Source organism: Seriola aureovittata, chromosome 10, assembly GCF_021018895.1.
Source record: "Seriola aureovittata isolate HTS-2021-v1 ecotype China chromosome 10, ASM2101889v1, whole genome shotgun sequence".
NCBI classification, from domain to species: Eukaryota; Metazoa; Chordata; class Actinopteri; order Carangiformes; family Carangidae; genus Seriola; species Seriola aureovittata.
This window is the reverse complement of record NC_079373.1, coordinates 20,231,504-20,253,676: the sequence shown is the minus strand read 5'-3', so window position 1 is coordinate 20,253,676 and position 22,173 is coordinate 20,231,504. Positions and strand designations below refer to the sequence as shown.

The window sequence follows — 22,173 nt, the reverse complement described above, 5'->3', positions numbered from 1 at the left end:
CAAGAGGACATGAACGCAGCCACAAATGATCTCTTTTCTCGTAGGAATGGACATGGCACACGCCCTCTTCCCACAGACATCACTGCTCACAGCTGCGTGCCCTGGGCCTTTCCTATCTCCAGCCCAAAACACAGACTCACGTCAACCACATTCCACAGCCTCCCCAAACCCAAGGGGCAGCTTCACAGCTGGGCACCGAGCTGGTCTGCCCCCCCCCTCCACTTTTCACCCATCACCATCCCCGCCTCCATCCCTCTGCTCACCATCTTTCACACCCCCCCAAAAACAGAACATATCCTTCTTTCACGTCCTGCATCAGTGATTCAAATTGTTCTGGAGGAGATATAACGTCCTGCTCTTTCTTCCCTCGGCTCATTCACGGTTTACATGATGAGGTTAGACAGAAGTGGCTGAGGCCACAACAACAGTGGATCAACATGACTAAGAGCTGCCGTAATGTTAATAAGTTCTTTTCATATTCTGCCGTTACTGAATATCATTTTATTCTCTGGTGGCAGCGGTTTTCCTTTAAGGTGTGTCACGTTGACAGGGGTAAAAAGACATGTCAGCAAACAGACGACATAATCTAATAACTCCATCTGTGACTGCGGGGCTATCTTGTTGCCAGTGATCAGCAACAGCAGTCGATATATAAAACCGCCTTCTTAATGTCATAAATAAATGTATGAGACGAGTTGCGAAAGCCCAACAGAAACAGGACCCCGGATCGTAAGAGGGGATCAGCGAAACATCGCTTCTCCTCTCCTTTCCCTACCAGCTCACATTAAGAGGTTTGGTTACTATCATTTACAATCACTGGTGAGAATGAGTTGACTGATAGTTGAGTCAGGTCTTAATGAATTAAAAGAATCAAAATATATTTTGATACTCCAAAAGTTCCCACAAGTTCCTCTAAGATCCAGATGTACAGGGCAAAAAAAAAAAAAAAGAAAAAAAAGAAGCACATTTCCCACAGCTTTAACCGCTAAGGAATGTGCCGAGCTGCATTTTGGAGAAAAAAAAAAAAAAACTTATGAAGAAGCCTCAGTGACATGTGTCCTTCCTGTCCATGAGGTTCTCACTGGCTCACAGGCAGGCCAATTGGGCAGAAAAGCTGAACCCACACACCTGCCAAGCACAAGTGAAATACCAACCCGATGTGAGTGTGTGTTTGCATGAAAAGTGTGGGTATATTAGTGTCCATGCATGCGTGTGTCTGTAAATAGTTAAGGCCAGGCTCTGTTTCATCATTTCAGTAAATGCCACGCAGTATATCAGTCTAACTGCATACGTCTCGGGCCATTTCCATATCTGTAATAGAGAAAGCCCATCTCCCATCAGAGCCGCTCCTCCACTGTGCTCAGAGAGAACCAACTTACACACACGTGTCTGCGCAAATGTGCGCACACACACGCACACGCGCGCGCAGACACACACACACATATACGCCGCATCTCTGATGAGCTGACACAGAAAACTAGATTTATTAAGGGGAGGGATAGAAGAGGAGATGTGGAATGTGTGTGGGGGTGTAATTTCAGCAATGGACACAGGTTGTTGGAGGCGAAAACACGCACGCACACAAACACACACACACACACACACACACACACAGACACAAAAAAACGACACAACACCCCTCACAATGGTGTAAAGTGCATCACTCTCCTCTAAGAGAACTGTTTATTTCAGACCTGTGTCACAAAAGCCACAGCGGCATGCAGGCTTATCTCCCCACATCCCTTGAAATGCAGCGCAGCCCCCAAAGAGCTCCCCGGCGCTCCACATGCCACTTTCAATTAGTTCCACAAAGAGAGTCTTCTACTACCAAAAGGAAGATGGGAGCTCATTACTGAATTCCTCTCTACGCCCAGCTTTGAAATATAGATCAGGAGGCTATGTCTGACTGCTGGGGCCCTGGATGTGCCACTTGCCAACCATGCCACACCAGTCCAGAGCAGATGAGCGCAGAGTGCCGTCTCATGGATTAGCCACTCCTCAGGTTTAACAGCCCCTGCAGCTTACCCTCCATCTCACCATTAGATCTCTGCCTACCACTCTTTCTCTCATTTCCTTTCTCTCGTCTCCCTCTTTCTATATCTCTCTCTCTCCACTAAACTGGCCCCCTGAAGCCACAGCTCTTTGCACTAAAACCCACAAATGGGAAAATGCCAGTGCCAATAATCTGATGAGAGCATAAGAGAGAAGCAGCGGAGGAAATGCGGATATCATATCGCACAGTGGTACTATTATAGTAAGCGTAGACACAGAGGCAAGTTGATAAGCCAACGTGAATTCATTCAGGTACTCTAATGAAACTAAAGCTTAACAAAGCTGCAAAAAGGGAGGCTTTTATGGAAATGAGCTGTTATGTAGGAGTTCATTAAGGTTAGGTTTAACACGTTAAAACCCATAAATTCAAAAGTACTCAGTGATAACAAATATGTTGTGACTGCTGATAAAGAAACTCATGCGTATTGTGAATGTTTTGGACACACAGTAACAATGCTGTCATAAAACATGGCAGCTAGCATTCAGCCTGAGATTAAACAGTCAGGGGGGATCTATTTCTTATCTGGCCGGAGCAGAAAACACAATAGCTGCCATGATGCGGCAATCCTAGTTAATGGTTTCCCTTCAGGACCAAAAACAGCACGTTCACCATCATCTAGCTGTTTACTTTGTGAGTGATAATCTCATTAACTACACATAGGCCTCCATGCTGCTGCGCCGCATTCAAAACGCTGAATGCATCTGTGTGGCCAGCACGCACGTAACTGGTGTGACATCTTCATCTACGGCCCGTATGTTCATACTTTCAATTAACAACATCCATTAGCGCCATCCTCAGCGGAATGCCACCAGCTAGGTTACAAACAGACAGTTAATTAGAAGCTATTGGCTGCGACTAGAGGATGACCATTAGGGATCAGAAACACGTGACCCGCTGACACTTTCGTCTTGGAAAACAAATAAAATCATTGTGTTGTGCTCTCCAGTTAGCCAGTTCCTCCCGTGTCAATCAGCCACAACATGCAGAGGTATCAGACAGCGGGGCTGGAGTTTCAGTTGCTAGGCCACTGATGGAGATTTGGTGTAGCAAAGGGGGGATAGAGGGAGGGGATGAGGGGAAAGAGGTAGGAAGGGAGGAGTGGGTGGATGTAATGGCAGTGCGAGAAGAGGGGTACAGGGTCTTGATACTCTCTCTGATTCGCTCTCTATGCAAATCACAACAATCACAGGAAATGCCTGGGCCTTAGCTCCAGCTAATTGCCACGGCAATAACAAAGAAGGGCTTCCTTTGAGCGCAGAGGCAAATTAAACATTAGTTTAGAGTTTTCTTGGAGACCGAGGGATGTTATAATTACCCAGAAACCAACACATCAGCACTTTGCACGCCACGCGTCCCACTCTTGAAGCCTGGCAGAGGAAAACAAATGTATCTCATATTCTGGGAGAGAGGCGTTTGGGGGGGGCGGCGTAGAAGAGAGGAGTACCAGGAGGGAGATGGAGCAGGAGGGGGGGTGAAATGTAGGAGAGAAGATAGTGAAGGGCATGGAGAGGGATGAGAGCAGAAAGCAGAGGATGGGGGAGGACAGAGATGAAGAGAGACGCGGGGGGATAATGAGGGGAAAGGAGGTGGAGAATGATAGCCCATCTCTCCAAACCACTCCATGCTGGTGGTGAGGCATCTAAATGCACACCCACTATTAGCATATTGACCCCACCCCTCTCCTCTGGCCTTTTTCTCCCTCATTATTATCAGGCATGGTGCGCGGGACTCTGGAAAACACAAACCAAGCTCATTTCCCATCACATGTTCGCCTAAATGTCACCCCGGCAATGAAATGCGAACACGGAACAAACAGCGCGTCTGTGACGTGCAAATGCACGTACTAGCCGGGCCCGTCTAGTTCGGCCACCTAAGGGTTAAGTCTGCGAGCACTTCATTAATGTGGGTCGGTGCAGCGGAGCATGTTGCAGGCAAAACAAACAAGTCTGGATCTAGCTGAGATATGCAACCATGGAAACTTTAGGAGACGTCCTTGGATCTCCTCCCCTCCAGGGGAGGGAGGCAGAGTCCCTGCCTCAGTCAGGAGGGCCGACATTGGGCCTTGAGCAACTTGATGTGTCCTGGATGGCTGGTTGTATGTTTGATATATGTCTGAGGGCAGTGGCAAAGCCTGACACATTCACCCAGTCTGTCTAACCTAAATGTTCATTCAAAGAGCCTGTTTCTCCCTGCAGCCAGTCCCTGCCCTCTATCTGTCTGTCTGTCTATTTCTTACCAGTCTGCTACTTAGCCATACTGTCTGTCTGCCTGTCTCCCTTCCAGACTATCTGGATTTAGTGCCTGTCTATATGTCTGTCTGACTGTTTGTAGGTCAGGTCTGCTTGCCAGAGAGTCTACGATTCGCTCGCACCGTATGGATGCATGAAGTCATACGAGCCACTGACCATGCCCTGGAAATCTAATCATCCAGCACAGTTGGATGTTTGTTTTTGCTTGTACACACAGATGTGCATACAGGAGTGCAAACAGACAGCCATGTACACAAACAAAAGGAGTTCCACCCAGCTTTGATGGGAGCATTTTTTTTTTTTTTTTTTTTTTTTTTAAGAGAACATAGCCCTGGCTGTTATGTGCTCTTGTTAGTATTTGTGCTCCAAAAGCACAGGTTGTGTGATGTATTAGTCACACAAGGCTAACCCCTTTCTCACACTCTCTACACCCATTTGCACAAACACACACACACACACACACACACACACACACACACACACACACACACACACACACACACACACACACACACACACACACACACACACACACACACACACACACACACACACACACACACAAACAAATCCCTCTACGTCAGCAAGCCAAACTCATAAAACACTCACTCTCTAATTGGCATGTAGTAATTTTGCTAGCTCCTATAATAAAATAAACTTTTTTTTTTCTACCCCAATTACTTCTCCATGTTTATGTAATGGGGCTTGTTATTTTCTGACTTTTAATACCCCCTCCCCTCCCCCCCACCCTCTATAACTGTAAGCTATGTGAATAACAGCCTTAATAGACCACAGGTCCTCAAGGATTTGTTACTTTTAGGGAAATCAGGGCTGCAGTGATACAGTGTTTGCAAGCAATCCAGAGCGGTGACATCAGTTAATTACATAAATCGGAGCGGGATCAGACCAGGCATGAGAGAGATTATGACACAAGGGCGGACTGAGCGGCAAGAGGGACACAGCCCAGTGTTTCTGACACCAGCATTCAGGGAGAAAAGGAATTACATCACTGTGTTAGGGTTATGTAAAACACTAAACCTGCTGTGAGACTCAAACCCCCTCTGAGAAAAGCATTTAGGAAGGAAGCAACTCCTTATGGGGAGAGATGCAAAAAGAGATGACCTATCTAGCTTAACCAGAACCAGGTCAGCCATAACCGTTTGCTATATTTCTGCATGGAAAAGAAAGAAAAAGTCCACCAGTATCCCACTGACAGCCGGGCTAAAGCTATGCTCTGTGTGGTCAAATAGAGAGACCTGCTAGCGAACTGGCACTAGAGGGGGTGTGAGATCTCCACCTCCTTATCAGTACGCCTAAAGACTATCCCATAGATGCTTAGAAACCCAGAGGGGAGATCAAAGCCTGTGTGATCCAGTGGCTGTTATATCACCCCGGCCTGCTCTCCCACTGCGGGGCCTCCTGTTACGGCGCAGGCAACAGGGAAGAGTGGAAACAGAAAACACCGACGCGGGCCCGTCTGTGAATGCAACCTTGCAGGATCTTTAGCGAGGATTTAATTTCCCTCTTCTGCAACTACATTTACATCCCACTTTGCATTCCATTAATTTCCATTTGACCACACTTGCATGTTTCTGCTGGCAACATGAATAATCATGAGCTGCAAATGCACTCACACAAAAAAACGACACACAGCCTCAAGAACACAAATGAGTTGAGTCTTTTTTTTCTTTTTTTTTTCAGCCATTGTTCACACTTGAGGCAAATCATTTTAGCCGTTGCAGCAGATCCAATTTTGTATTTGTATTTCAATTCAACATTTATTTCATATGAGATAAATGAAAATAGCAGCCGTCTGCTTCCTGCTGTCGCCACTCCATTGTTCACCTTGTTATAAACTCTGATTTAAAGTCAGCGTTTCCTCCCTCCAGACTCTCCCCTCCCCTCCCCTGTGCTATACGGTAGACGAAGCGAGGAGACAGGCAGGATTGGACCCTGTTTTCTTCTCTCAGTGGAAAGGCATCTCAACAGGCCTGCTATTGACCACATCCACCAGGGGAGGGAGTGGGTCAATGTAACAGAGAGCAGGGGACCATTTTGGACCACTTAACTATAATCAGTAAATGCACCCCGGTTGCAATTAGCGCGGGGCCACCCTGAGAGTGTTCGTTTTGCTCACAGCTCTGTCTGCATTTTATTCTGCTCCACGGGAACCTTGTAATGCAAATAGCACTCCTCACACCCAGTTTAACAATGGGAAAGGAGGCGGGAGGTGCGTCATAGCATGCTGCTGTCCTTACTCGGTGATTGCTTCGTGAACGCGGTTGCTTTCCTGTGTTTAGGGTAGGATTAATCTGTAAATCCTTATATATTCTTACAGTACACTTGTCTTACTAAGCCAGCTTGCTCTTAAATAAACCTTTTAAAACTGGACTCATGTGGTGGGAGCAAAGTGAGGGTCATCATTTGTTGTACACAGGCTCAACATTTGTGACCGACGGTTTGCTGTGGTCCAGGGTCAGCCCCGCTTCAGCTGTCTGCAGTATATCTTAAAAAAAGGGCTGTTATGACTCGTCCTCAGATGCCGGCTTTGTGCAATTAGCCCCCACAAAATGGCTTCTTTTCATAAAGAGAGAGGGGCTTATTTTAGGCTGAAAACAAAGAGGAGACAGAAATGTGACAGGTAGCTGGTGCTATCACACTGAGCCTCCCCGACGCACCGGCACACTCCTTAACTCATTTATGATTCAGTGCACTTAGTCATCCATTCTTCTCCCCCTTTTTCCCCCTGCGCCCGCGAAGAAAAGGCAAACAAAACTGACAGACACGCGGACCGACAGACAAACAAACAAACAAACAGAGTGCCTTTTTTTTTTTTTTTTAACTGATGCTGGCATTTCTGTAGAACAGGTGCTGTAGTTGTGATTGATTTGAGCTGCGGCGTGCACCGACAAGCCAAAGAGAAGACTGGAGCGCAAAGACGTGCACGAGAGGTTCAAGGAGTCTGTTAAATTCTCTCCTCCTCCTGCGGTAACGATTGCCTTTGACTGAGTCGAGAGCAGCTGAGTTAACTCCACCAGCAGCATGGGCGCTTGTGGGTACAGATATTTGACTGTAGGACACCTGTAAGAGCACGCACACACCCACACAAAGGAAGGCAGAACGAAGGATCCGACCTGATATAACATCTACCTATTCTGTACACGAAGATAGAAGATGTATCTCACAGCCTCAAGGTCTACTGAATGTTCTCAAACATGCCAAAGTGAAAAAATCCTGCTCAAACACCCATATTGAGACTCTCTGCCCTCATGGCAAGCTGTGTGGGATGAGGCTTGGTGATCCTACATGGCGTCTGAATGTGATGATTGAAATGCCAGGCAGATTTGCGTGAGGGACAGAGGTCGGGATAAAGGAAATGGAGAGAGGAAGGGAGGGATGGAACCAAGAGGACATCTGAGAAAGGGAGGGAGGTTAAGGGAGGATGACGACGGATGGAAAGATGTAAAAAAGAAGCAAAGAGGGGAAAAGGGGGACAAGGGGCAGGGATCACTAATGAATGCTCCCTGCTGTTTTCTCAGCTGTTCTTCTCTGTGCCCTCAGCAGTGCTGTATACAAGGCCAGAAACTCTGGGTATGCTAAATGGGCCAATCTCTGTCTCACACACACACACACACACACACACACACACACACACACACACACATTGTAGGAAGAGTGAATTAACACACCTAAAAACCCAATCTTTGTGTCTGACATGAAGCCTCATTGTCACCATGGTGACACTGTGAATAACAGGTTTGGTTTGGGCCTTTTTTTTTTGGGTGGGGCGGTGCGCTCCTCCAGCACATACGAGTGTTATGTCAAGGGCCTGGCACACATATTGACCCAAGATGGAAGTACAGAATGGGCCTCTCGGGGCTTCTCAACCTCATCCTATTTTTACATGTAAAACCTGTTTCAAAAGCGGAAAGATGGGAGCACACCTAACGGCACTGCTAACAGCAAAGGCACGCCACATAGTAAGAAATTAGAAACCTACCCCGGAGTTGTACGAGAAGCAAGCCTCGCTGCAACAAGCGCTATGAGTCAAAGCCAATAATAATAACATTGTCATGGGTAAAATCTATACTTTTTCTGTGCTTAGACGGAGCACAAACGCACAATGTACACAGCTGGTAACAGGCTGCAGATGAAAGCCAATTTGGGTTTCTTTGTGTAACCGAGAGCTTCAGTTGGACCACAGGTCCCTGTGGAACAAAGACAGAGAGAGGCGAGAGAGAGAAAGAGGAAGAGATCGAGAGTGAGAGAGGCAGAGGGAATGAGACAGAGGAAGGGAGGCGAAGGCGAGCTGGGCAGAGTGAGAGTGAGAGAGGGAGGGAGGGAGAAAGACAGGGCGTCCTGGCCCACCTGGGCAAACAATAGCAGCGAGATGAGAGTGTGGCTCAAGGGCCCTCCCTGTCCCTAAAGTACACAGCTGTCGGTTGGGGCAGGCAGGCGGATCAAAACAGCCCCGCTCCAGTTCAGGTGTTGCACCTTCAGAAGCAAACGGACAATTTTGGAACAAGAGCCTTGGTTGCCAAGGCAACGGACGCAACAGAGAGACTCCTTTTAGAACTCCTGTGAAATGATGTGTGTTAATGTTCCTCATTCATTTAGACAAAAACACAGGACAGATAAAAAAGGTGTTTGTGTGTGTGTGTGTGGGGGGGGGGGGCTGAAAAGATTTGTATACACTCTTAAAAGACACAATGACATTTTATTTTAGTCACTGATGTGTTTAAATGTATTTCCTTCTGAAATTAGAGTATTATACTGTGTTGAAAGCAGCTTGTGCAGGATCCAGGGCTGTGTGTTAATGGATTAGTGTAATATGTTTATAATGAGTGTATTGAGCCTTGATATCTGCTTACGGTGTCCAAGTCTTCAACGGAGTACATACAGAAAGTTTTGTGTATCCATGTATGTATGTCATGCCCAGATAAAGTCCGTTTGAAGCCAGTGTACTGAAATGGCGTCATAAAAAGAAGAGGGGGGGGGGGGGGGGGGGGGGGGTACATGTAATTTGCTTTCCCTGGGTACAAGGACAACAACACTGTCTTTGTTTAAAGAGAAGCCATCTGTTTGATAATGTATACTGTAGATTCTGGCTGTAATGAAACACTGTGCCGTGGTGTTGCTGCCTCCCCAATGTCCCCGCTGTGTTTAAAGGGGTGATGTGAGTTATGTCCAGTTCATGCTGATAACACACACTGAGATGCTGTGTTCCATTAGGTGGTTTGAGAATATGAACATTGAACAGGTTGTGTGTAGTGGGACAGAACATAACCTCCGCGTTTAGTCAGGCAGTCACACACACAACATACACACACAACACACACACAGCAAACTGCCGAGTACAGCTGAGCAGCTGCTGTTCACATTTATTGTGATTAATTTGCCTCTTATTCTTTTGTTTTTTTTGTCTTTTCCTCTTTTCCATCTCTTTTTTTATAATTTTAGTATTTCTGCTTTTTCTTATTTGTGTTATCCACAATCTCACTGGAACATGTTTTTTTTCTGTTTCCTTTCTGGGCTGATATATAGCGTCTTTATGCTCTTTGGTGCCTCTCTGCTTGTGCACTCAATAACCAGCTGAACTCAACAGACAATCCGACGCTCCTTGCTCATAAAACACTGGGATTAGTCTTCAAAGCTTGGCGGGCAAGCGCACAGGGAAAGTTCATTAGTTTGCATTGCTCTTCTTATGGGAAATTTAGCAATGCAGTTTGAATTTACCAATAAAATACAGCTGTTTCCCTCCTCTGTGGCAGCCTGTCTACAGCAACGCTGTTTGCCCAGGAGTAGACCAAAACACCCTTGGATCCTGCCCCATTCCTAATGCTAACCCTTTTAATATTTAACCAGGATCCAATACAGGAGTAATTATTTTTCCAAACAAATTACGCCTCAGGCCAAAACCACCGCAATCTGATACACCACGGCGATACATTCTCTGTCACAAGCCACTATTAGTCATTTTAAATTATTTATCAAGCTTGGGTGAATTAGGATTTGCTTCAGACCCGTTTTTTTTAATTTTTTTTTTATGACTAGCACACTGCTTCAACAGAATCTTGAGTGGCTATTATATTCCACAAAAGCAATTTTGATGAAAAGCTCCTCTGGCTCATCCTCCGAAGCCCATAGAGACGTCCATATGTGAAGAGTTCACTGAGACACAAGGTCAGCAAAGGAATGACGATGCTGACGTACATTGTGTGTGTGGAAACAGCCTTTTCTTATGACATCTAAACAAAGATTGCTATGCAAGACTTCAACTCAGACAACTCCTCATTGCCAACAGATGGCCACATCACATCCTTTGTGCTGATAAAAATCCTATCATAAACTTCCCTTACCCTTTTCTTGACCCATAAATTGCTTAAATGGTGAAACAAAAACTTTGTGTAACTCACGGCTGCATTATGTAGTGTCAAACCTGTGATACTATTATGTTGCCACCGTGCTTTAGACTGTAGTTTCATTTTATTCCTTTTTCTGTTAACTTCAATGAATTATCTTTCTAAAACGTTTCTGATCCTATCTGAAACTGACTACCATAAATATGAATAAGTGTGACTTTACTAATCGGAATCTAAAAGTCACATAGCGATGTCGCTTCACGACTTTATGAGCTGAAAATAGCCTGCGTGTTAAGAACAGAGCCTCATTTAATTCTGCCATCTGCAATGAAAAATAGCAACATTTTTATAGAGCGACAACTGTCACCATGAATATGAGCTATGTTTAACCGGGATGCGGAACATCTTCCATCAAACGCCACGAACACATTTAAAAAGGAGGGAGAGGAAGGACATAAAAACAAGCGGAATAAATTTGTTAAAATGTAGTTAGAGGAAAATCAGGTCATTGTGTCGAGCCAGGGATGATACCAAATGAAGAGGGAGGAAGAGGGAGAGAGATGGGTGGGGGGTCATCAAAGCCTCCTTTTCTCTCTGTACAGGGGCCCCAGCTGGCTGGCTGAGCGACGGAGGGCTCTGCCCACTTGCCTGCTGCAAATTAGCCAAACTATTTACCCTTGTATATGCACATTAGCAAATTCCTCCAATTGAGAAAACAAATGCATCTGTTTTGTTCTGTTGAAAACTTCATGGGAGCCTGCATGGGCCTCTGCACACCAGGCATTCTCTGTCACAGTGGCAGTTAGTCCGAACACAAACACACACACACACACACACACACACACACACACACACACACACACACACACACACACACACACACACACACAGAGTCAGCATGGAGCCAATTGCAGGTCCCTGCCGGGCCTCCCCAATCCCCCCCAGTCCTCTCCCCAGCTGGACAGCTATAGCTTGGATCAATCTCTCTCTCTCTCTTCCTCTCTCTCTCTCTCAGTATCCCTCCTGCCCCCTCTGTCTGTCTCTCTTTCTGATTGCTGTTAAGTCTCTGTTTTTCTGTCTTTATAACTCTCTCTCTCTCTCTCTCTGTAAGTCAGCCTCTCTGAATTTCATCAGTACACCCATGACCTGCCTTAAATTAAGAAATTCAGGGTCCCAAAATGAACATTTCTTTTCTCTCTCTCCCTCTTTAGCAAGTCTCCACTGCCCTTGCTGCATATTTTCCATCCTGGTGTTAGCTTTTAAATATTCATGTAAGTGGATGGAAGAGGTGAGGGGGGTGAAGGGAAGGTGAGGGGAGGTGGGAAAGAAGAGAAAGGGAAGGAGGGCAGGAAGGAGCCAAGGCAGCGCGGGGTGGTGGGGAGCTACCCCCTTTCTGGAGCTCCCTGCGGAGGGATGGCGGGCATACAGGAATGGTGGGGGTGGGGGGTGGGAGCAGTAGGAGGCCTCATGATTTATTTAGACCTGGGGGCACCTGTGCCAGTCAGCTGCTGATGGCAGCCATCACCCTGCCAACCCACTGGTGCTTGAATTCAGAAAAGAAAGACAAATCTGTGGCAGGCAGGATAATTAATATGTGACTACTGCTGTGAGAAATTTCACCTGTGCAGTTAATGATTTTCAGACTTAAGTGGAAAGAAAATTCCATTGTTCTGTGGTCGTAACCCTTCACTCGAGTCTGGCCATTTTAATGACCTTCCGCTTTATGATTTTTTTAGCTAGCCCGCGGTGTTATGCAGCAACTCCACATACACCTGTAAGGCCGAACAAGTTCCTACTTGTGCGCTGCTAACATTTGCTAACCACCTCAAAGGCTTTGGGTGAGGAAAAATCCTATGTTTCAAATAAGCCAATCAATACAGAGCAGAGAGACTGCAGCCTTACTGAGCATGAGTGGGCGGCTCGCTGCATTTTATCAAGGCAGCTTAATTTCCGTCAGCTTAATATCCTGGGAAATGTATGGAAATTGAACTGTGAGGGAGAACAAAGACAAGTAGCCAGGATCAAATGATGTGGTGCAACTCAGAAAGCTCCATCTTATCGTCGGAGCACACAGTCCCACACTAGCAGGGGTACACAAACACACACACACACAAACACACACACAGGTACCTGGGCCTGTCAGATTGTATTGATAGGTATATCTATCAGCTAGATGGCAAAGTTCACATTTTTCCCTATGAGTTATTAAATAATCCTTGTTCATTATTTTCCAAAATGACTGTTAGTGACTGACTACTGCATATGTTCCAATGCATATGCTCGACTACCGGTAGTTAATTAGCTTAGCTGCTACATGTCTCCTGCTTGCCAGCTCCTCTGTGGAGACACATGGAAGCGCTGCCCAGAGGCAAATTATAAATGAGAAACAGGTTATTAGGATTCTGTCATGCATACTAAGATGTTATGACTGTCATAAAAAAAAAAAAAAGAAGCAGGGAGCAGTAATTATCATTTTTGGGGTCTTTCTTTTATGTCAGGTCCTGATAATAGCCAATGATTTCAGCATCTACTGTCAATACCACTAGGATGGTCTTGGTCCTGTGTGGTCCCAAGCTTGAAATATACAGTATAGCTTTATAAGAAATAAATAAATAAATAAAAAAAAACAAACCAACCAGGAAGTCAGCAAAAAAAAAAAAAGTAGCAACATGCTACAGCAGCCACCCAGTCAGGCTGAACCTAATGAAAGCTCATCTGCATTAGTAATAATCTGCCACTGCTTGGGGGAAAGAGAGCACTGTTCCAGGTACTGGTGAGGAATGCAAAACAACGACCTCACGCACACCCCCCACCTCTGTCCTTCTACCTTCTTCTCTCTACCCCCCCCCCCCTACCCCCATTCTCCTCCCCGTTCAGAATACTTTCTCGAGAATCTTCCCATAAACAACACCTGCATCTATTAACAGCGCCACAGCCACCGAGTGAATCTGCCTTTCCATCCTTTCCCAATTCATCTTTTTCCTCTGTAGCAACCCGATCCTGGTGTTTACTTACCTCTCTCTCCCTGTCTGGCACATACACACACATACGCTTTAACGCACGCTTCACAGAACAGTAACTAATAGCAACCTCATTCATTAAAACACCCCTTGATGTTTCGCACGGAGGCAGGGTAAATGTGCTGGAACGCCTGCCCTGTCTGTCTGGCTGTTGCGACGCTAAACAACAGATAGAGAGACAGATAGACAGGTGGGGCAGAGGCTCGTCTTACACTCATGCGCCTCAGACCCGAGCGCTGACTGCACCACCCCTGATGAAGACAGATACATATTTCATCAGTTATTAAGGCTACGACATAAGCCTGGGGGTGTCAGAGATCCCACTGTAGCATCAGCTGCACCCATCTTTACTGCCAACATGAATAAAGATATGGGCTCTAAAAGTAGAAATGCGAGAATGACTTTCACAATATGAGCTTTTTTTTTGGTGAAGTTTCCATCTGGATGCATTAAGATCTCCGCTGCCACAGGCCTCTATAGCTTCACACTGATAACACTAATAGCACACAGACACTGGCCACTTCAGATTACTGGTGACATCAACATGTCCATTCCTCCCTCTCAGACACAGTTGACTCATTTTCCTTTCACCCACAGTATCTGATGGGCTAACGCAAGAGGATCTGATAGGGTCTCTCATGTACCGTATATGCCGCTTACGCATGTGCAAGTATGACGCCCGTGATGTGTGCATGTTAAATAACAGGTAAGAGCTGGCAGGTGCCGACATGTGCGCAGTGCAGCTTCAGGCTTCTCAGATGTTAATATTAAGACGTTTAATTACTAGAGGAAATTGCTCTGTCTCTGTCGCTGCTCCTCCGTCTCGTGGCAATTGAGCAAGAAAACTGTAACATCCACCGCTCGCAAGACTCTTTCCACGCGTACAGAGAGAGTGGTGAAGGTAAAAGTGTTTATAGCCGTTGCGAAACAGCTGCGTTCAAAGGCGGGGTGGGGGTGCGTGGGGGGGGGGGGGGGAAGAGTGAGACATGTTAATTAACTATTTAAATATGGAGATAATCGCACTCACTTTCAGACAGTCTCATGGAGGGAGGGCATTCATATTTTTTTTTTTTTTACACCCAAAACATCAGAATGGAAAAGGAGCTTTAGAGAAATAATTAAACGCTGCCTAATTTGTCAAATTTTCGATTGTCGGGTTGCTGGTTTTGCGGAAAATTCCCAAACACGTTCCTACAGTGGAAAGTTGCAAGGTGGAGTTCAACCATCCTGACAAGCGCTCCCATTGGGATATATTGACTGCTTAAGTGTGTGTCCTGTGATGAGGAGTCCATATATGTGTTCAGGCACCTATCGCAAACAAACAAGGCATAGAGAGAGATTCAGAAGTCGGCTCACCCTTTTGTTTTCTTCTGTTTTCTTGCTTCTAGCTTCTTGCAGATAGTAGCTCTTTTTTTTTTAACATTTTTGCTCAGGTTTTTAAATATTGATCTCTTAGCTTCTGCCTCCACCCAAGTACAAAATTTTGTTACAAGCCCCTCAAAACAACTAAAAAAGCAGACTTAAAAAACAATAAGAGACAATGTTCCTGTTTCTCAGAATAATCCATGCATCCCGCTGTGAACAGCTTTCTTTGAAGGTACTTGCCACTAAGGAAAGAGTCCTGTATGAAAACTGTATAGCGCATTTGGAGGATGGTCCAATGCAACAGCATAGCAAGTGCAGCAAACCAAATTCCAGTCATCTCAATAGTACCGAGGTGGAGACAGACACATCAGACAGTGATTTATGAACACTGGGGGGGGGGGGGGGGGGGAAGAGAAGGTTTTTAAATGTGGGAATTCCATTTAGGCTTAGTTGGTCATTTCTGTTGTGTCTGGAAGTCACAGCTAAGGATCACACACCAGATTTAGCAGTGACAGAGCTGACAGAACTGGAGACATCGAAATCCCATTCTTAAATGAGGAGGCCCTTGGATAGTCTAGCAGACTAGTCATGTAGAGCATGCTCTCCTAACATTCCTGCCCCTGTCTGCACGCTACACCTCCCTTTCACTACCGGCAGCCACCACAGGGCCGGCTCCTGCCAGCTGCTCTGCCTCAGGAAACTTTACATAAACTTAAATAATGTCTTGCCGCATTCCACCCATCTCATGGCCTTTACCCGATGAGATAAATAGGACGACTATGCCCAACTGGGACAAGACAATAATCCCTTTATCTGGCACAGGGTGAGCTTGACTAGCCGGCTTACCTGTTACATCATTAGCTATAGGCAAGAGGGGAGAATGGGAGCAGGAAAGGAGGATGAAAGAAGTAGGACCAGGGATAGGTCACAAGTTGATGTAATCGGGACGTAAACACCACAGAATAATTAAGAACAGGACAGAGAGATACTGTGGCAGACTACAGAGAGCTTGAGGTAATAATACATTTAAATAATTGTAGGGAGACCGGCTGTCTTGAAGTACAGTCGCAGCAAGTGTATAAGTGCTACAGACAGGCCTATTTGACAAGGATAGATGAGCTCAGCCACATGAGCCTGTATTCGCTCAGCACTGAGGCGAACAAAGTAGAGACTCTAAGCACCCCGAGAGCTGTTCTTGCAAATAGCACATCACTTGTTTACCTTGAATACTGGTGTTTTATTTGCATGAGTCAACCTTGTGGAAAATCCATAACTCATTTGCAAGGCTCTTACAGCACATACGACGTCAACAGCATATCTATGATGCTCAAAACGCAAACGTGGGGGGGGGGGGGGATGAAACTCCCACCCAACTGGATGGAAGGAAAAAGCAGAAGTGATAATGGCTTAGTAGGTATATCGTCTGCAATGGGCTTGAAATGACTTTTTCTTCAGTCTCGTCAATATGAAAAGATTGTAAAAGAAGAAAGATAAACAAGTTGCTCTCAAGATCTTTCTGTAGCAGTAGCTTCACTCTCATGTAATTTCAGCCCATCAATCAAAAACAGCGGTTGTTGAGAGAAATTTAAGTGCACAAGACATAAATATTTTATTTAACAAGAATCAAAGAATACGACAGAGGGAGGGAGGGAGGGGGTGGGAGGGGGGGGTGAGGGGAGGAGGGTGTTTTTGCTTTTGTTGAGGATACAGAGCAATGCAGAGCCAGTCAGGAGCTAGAAAATCACACCTGTATGTAATCTCTACCCTGTAAAGGAAACTGTCCTTCTATCTCCTCATCTGAAATCATCAAAGATGGTTTGATGTTGTCTTCTAAGCTTTTGAACTCACCATGAACTCTACCCACAGCCAAAGTTTGTTTACTGCCCAAACTGCGGGTGATGTTAAGACACCCGTAGTGCCCATCTCCCATGAGTTCATTCTTTGAATTGGACTGTAAGACTTGCCTCATTCCTCACAACAAATCCAGGTAAAACGCACACACACACACACACACACACACACACACACACACACACACACACACACATACGCTAGACTGTCACACTGTACGTGCATGGCATTGCAGCACAGAAAACCTGTTGACACACACACACACACACACACACACACATATATATACACACACCACTCCCAATGCCTCAAACCAGGGTCACCAAGTCCCTGGTCTAGGTTTCGGTGGCTGGTTCTGTAATTTTCTGGTCAATGTCAGCCTTTCTTTCCCCTCCTCCGCTGCCAAGAGGAAATGAAGGGATGATCTCTCCGCTCTCCTCCACTCGTCACTGCCCGAGAAAACAAACAGGAACATTTTATGGCCTGCTTGTTGACCTACCGCCCAGGAGCAACAACAACAGGCTACTAGCGGTGTTTACTCCAGGATGAGCTACTTATACCGATAAAACAGCACTGCCCTGTTGATATGTACAATCCAATTCCCATCTTTATATAGGCTCTGGAGCCGGTTGGGGAGGACTGTATAAAGTACAATTCAATACACAATAAAGCTCCAATAAAATAATACACCTGTCTGATGTGGTATGTGAATGCAGCTGTTTGAGAGCCATCACTGTTCGCTCTAACTTCTCTCCACTGTAAGCCTCGCCACCTTCCTGTTGCTACAGGAGACAATGGCCTTCAGTGTGGGATATTTCAAAAAGCTAATGATAAACTGTAAAGATAACAAAACCAAACTCTTCTATCAACAGAATCCACTAAATGGGGACCGCAAACTTCTCTTTACACAATCTGCCCTATGCGCAGTTGCAGAACCTTCCACCTGGCATGTGTGAGCGGGTATATATCTGTGGGTGTGTGTTTACATGTGTGGTACCACGGCTCTCTCTCTTTCTCTCTCTCACACACACACACACACACACACACACACACACACACACACACACACACACACACACACACACACCTGTTACTCCCTCAGCACCAGGCCCTGAGCCCCAAACAAAGCTTCTCTCTGTACGGACATAGACACTGTTTGATTCCTCGCACAGCTCTCCCAACGCTGCCTCTGCTCAAACCTAAACACACTGTTTGCTATGGGCAAAAAAGACTGTTTAAGAAAGTGCTGGGAGAAGAAAGAAAGGCCTTCCCAGAGAGTCATCTGGTTCTAATGCAGGGCCCGCTGGTGTGGATTACAGGCACATATTACAGGAGAACTCAGGCTGACCCCTCATCTCTATCCCGGGGGAAATGGGAGCCAGCCATGGTGATGGGGGGCTGAGGGTCCGGGGGCCTGGGGAGCAGAAGGGTGAATAGAAGCCTGTGGGCAGGCTGCCACCCCGCATGATTGGTGCCCTTCCTCAATGAGGGAATTTCTCTGAGATCTTTTCAAAAACCCTCCATTGAAAGCAGGAAAAAACACTTTCTTCCCCTGAGCCTCTCAATGATACTTAAAAAAATGCCATTACTTCAAATATTCGCTGTGGTCCATTGCGCCTTCACCAGAGCTTCAGCAGGTTGTGAAGTAACAGGCCCCTCAATAATTATCAAAGTAACAGTAAAACATGCTTGTGTTATCAGATAAAACACACTAAGCAGCTGGCTACTCAGCAAGCGTTTGAGTTTTACTGCCCTCTCCCACACTGGAAGGGGAGGTTAACTAAGTGGAAGGGGGGGGGGGGGGGGGGGGGGGGTGGTAAACAGGCTAACAGGAAAGGCAGAATTGGAGTGAAGAGAGACAGCTTCAGCAGCAGCTCATAAGGTTGGCAGCAAATCTGGGTGTTTGGCCAGATAATCAGCTCAACTATGAAAACATTCCTATTAAAGCAGCAACAAATCAAACAAGATGCAGGGAGCACAGTGATCGTCCAAACAGAGCAAACAGGAACAAACAAAGAGACGAGTCTTCTTTTTTCTCTGTGCCATTTCCTCTTTGCAACTACAATGTGACATAAAATGCCTAAATTTCATATACATTTTCATAACAAACTAATTATTATTTACAAAGTTGCAGCTCTTACCTGTAGTATCTGGACTGCAGATAGGTGGAGCACACTGCTTTGGACACATGGCTGGCTGAGCCAAAGTCAATGACTTTGACCCTGTAGGGCTGTCGAGACGGGTCCACGAGCATGATGTTCTCTGGCTTCAGGTCAGCATGGATCAGCCCCAGGCTCTTCAGTTTCATTAGTGCTGTGGCGACCTGCTGTAGCACGGGCCTGATGTATTTGAGCGGCAAGGGGCTGAACTTGTTCTGCTTGAGGAAGTCGTACAAGTTCTGCTCCAGCATCTCAAATACCAGGCACGTGTGGTTCTTGTGCTGGAAACACTCGTAAGCCCTCACAAAGTTGTAGTCATCTGCACTCTCCGTGCTGAGACGCGCCAAGATGCTGACTTCGATCTGACCCTGCCGTGCATAAGACGGGTGGTTTTTTAGGATCTTGATCGCCACAATCTCGTTGGTGCCCCTCTTCCAGCACTTGACCACCTGCCCAAAGGTTCCTCGCCCCAAGAATTCCAGCACTTCGTAGGTGTTGGTCATGGAGCAGAGCACCTCGTGTTGCACCAGCTGGTAGTCCCCCTCATTGTTGGAGCCACTGTTCTTGGATGTTGCCGTGGAGGTGGCAGTGGCCACTGTAGCCACCGTGGCTCCACTGGCCGCTCCGTTCTGGATCATCGGTGGACCGTGCTCCTCAATGATCTGCACGCTGCTGTTGTTATCAAGCTCCTCACTCTTGCGTTTAAGCCCGCATCGCTGGTAGGTGTCTAGGAGACTGACCGTGCTGCGGCGTGTCAGGTTGTGAACACCAACCCCGCCGCCCACACCGCTGCCGCCGCCGCCACCTCCACCACCGCTGCTGTTGCTGCTGCTGCCTCCACCCCCGCTGCCCAGCAGAGACCCCACGGCCCCTGAAGTGCTGCTGGCTGAGGTGACCACAATGTGGCCCGCGCTGGCTGGGAAGATGAGCGCCTGCTCGTAGGGCAGGGTGGAGCTGGCGACCTGCAGGGAGCTGTTGATGCCTAGGGGCCCACTGGCGGCCGACACGTTCTTGCTGCTGTTGTGGCTGTAGACTTTGCTGTGTGTGCCGTACCCTGTCATATCCCAGTTACAACTCTGCTCCACCTTCAGTTTCTTCACGCTAAAGAAGGCACTTGACTGGAGAGTGTGAGGGGAGAACACTTGCACTTGCGAGGCCATACCTGTGACAAGAGGGGAGGAGCAAGGACAGGAGGGGGATGAAAGTGAGAGGTTAGGAATTTGAGAGTGTCTGAAACACGAGTGGTAGCTAGAAGCTTTAAATAAAGACAGCTTGGGTCAGAGCAGGTCATTAAAACACCAAGCGTATATGCTGATGTGTCAGCATGTTAACCTCTTGAACTCTTTAACATCATTGTAAAGTAACAGACATTTAAATAACCTTCAAAATGTCATTAAGCATTTGTTGCTTTGACGTTGAATTGTTTCTGAGAAATACAATTAAGTTTTTTTGTATTAAAACATCAGATACTACGTCATTAAAACTGCCGGGAAAGGGACAGGTTTTTTTTGTTTTTTTTAATACAATGTAATGAAGTTTTTTAATATTGTTATACAACATAAATAAAAGCCAGAATGTTTAGAAAGATAAGCAGATTTAGATTGAGTGCTGCTTATGCAAACCACTGGTTCATGCAGAGGAAATGCCATTTCCCCGCTGTTCCCATCTGCAGCAGAGTAAATAGGCTGAGTGAATACTAAAAGAATACCCTTTCATGGGACACTCCACAGAGACAGAGGTGCAACACACAATTGTACACAAAAACAGGCCAAAGGAATGATTGCAATTTCCTTCCCCACTACACAACCCAGCCCTTGTATTTGTTGGTACACAATTACTCACTTTAGGGAAGGTGGTGGAAGAAATTTTGCTAAAGTAACTATGAAAACAGGAGAAGGGCACTGAACTGAGCTCTCAACCACGGATCTTGAAGACAACAAAACAAAAGCAAAACTGCAGCGAGGCTGTGCTCTGAACTCCTGGGAACAAGCTGCCTCAGAATAAGCAAAAGCTTCTCCAAGCAAACAACTGCCCAAAAATAGTCCCTTTCTTTATCTCTCTCTTTTACAAACAGGCTTGTTTGTAACATTGAAATGATTATTACAGCACAAGGCACGATTATATGAGACTTGTAGTAATGCTATGTTTAAACGGTTTCCAGTAAACCCACAATTAGTTTACTGCTAACAAACTAAGAGCTTCCACCTGGCCATACCGACGCCCACACACACGATTAGGCCTCGCTGTTGATCAACCGATGCGTGATTCAAAGAATGTTACGGTCGCAGCGTGCACACAAACACTAACAAAGCCCATGCATGCAAACAGCCCTTTAACTTTGTTTGCTGCTGGAAAAATTGCTGCTTTTGTGTGTTTAATAGACATCTTGAAAGCTGGGAAGTTTTGCTCCGTTCAAAGATAATTAGAGGACCATTTCCCTCCAAGACGTTGGGACGTCCATAATTGTGGGCTCCATTCTGCGGACAGAAAGCAGAGAGGAGGGGACATGCCTGGTCACTTTGTCATTATTAGCCATTTGAGTGGTGATGATGATTAATTCAGTAGGAAGCTGGCAAGCTGGCAGCCTTCCAGTATACTTTGCTTCATTTGTTTTTTTTTTAACTCTCCTGACCTCTCTTCCTCCTTTTTTTTTTTTTTTTTTTTTTGAGTTTTTTGTATCTTTCTTTTGCATCATCTGGTCTTAGCCTTAATGCTGCAGGATTGGAGATACAGTTCACTGTAAGCTTTGCCGGTGTTGTACAGCAGCGGATGTAGCATAGCACCTCCATGCTTCCTGTAGTTCTTATTTCTGCCGTGATATCTGCACATACATGCTCTGATCAATCCATAAGATGTAGTCTTTTTTTTTTTTTGCTTTAAGTGCCCACACCTAGACACTTCATGTCCCACTAGGTATGGCTAGACCAGAGAGGTAATGAAGAACGTCCGCTAGGCTATTAGGGGCAAGGCTCTGTGCTAATCACATAAGCCGTGAAGGCCAGATGTCACTCCTTGGATTACCAATTCCTGTGCCTGGACTTTACGCTAAAAATAATTTGAATGATGAGTTGCGTCACAGAGCAGCGTCAACAGTGTGTGACTGAGAGCCTGACA

The 22,173-nt window shown here is 46.1% G+C and overlaps 1 protein-coding gene across 4 annotated transcripts in view; it reads right to left on the bottom strand.

Moving 5' to 3' along the window:
- The window catches only part of hipk2 (homeodomain interacting protein kinase 2), a 74,166-nt gene that overhangs the window by 37,121 nt on the left and 14,872 nt on the right, over positions 1-22,173 (bottom strand). For all 4 annotated transcript variants that reach the window (XM_056386371.1, XM_056386372.1, XM_056386373.1 and 1 more), the window contains exon 2: positions 19,042-20,221. In XM_056386371.1, coding sequence (XP_056242346.1) covers positions 19,042-20,221 — 1,180 coding nt within the window. The remainder of the gene's footprint in view (positions 1-19,041; positions 20,222-22,173) is intronic.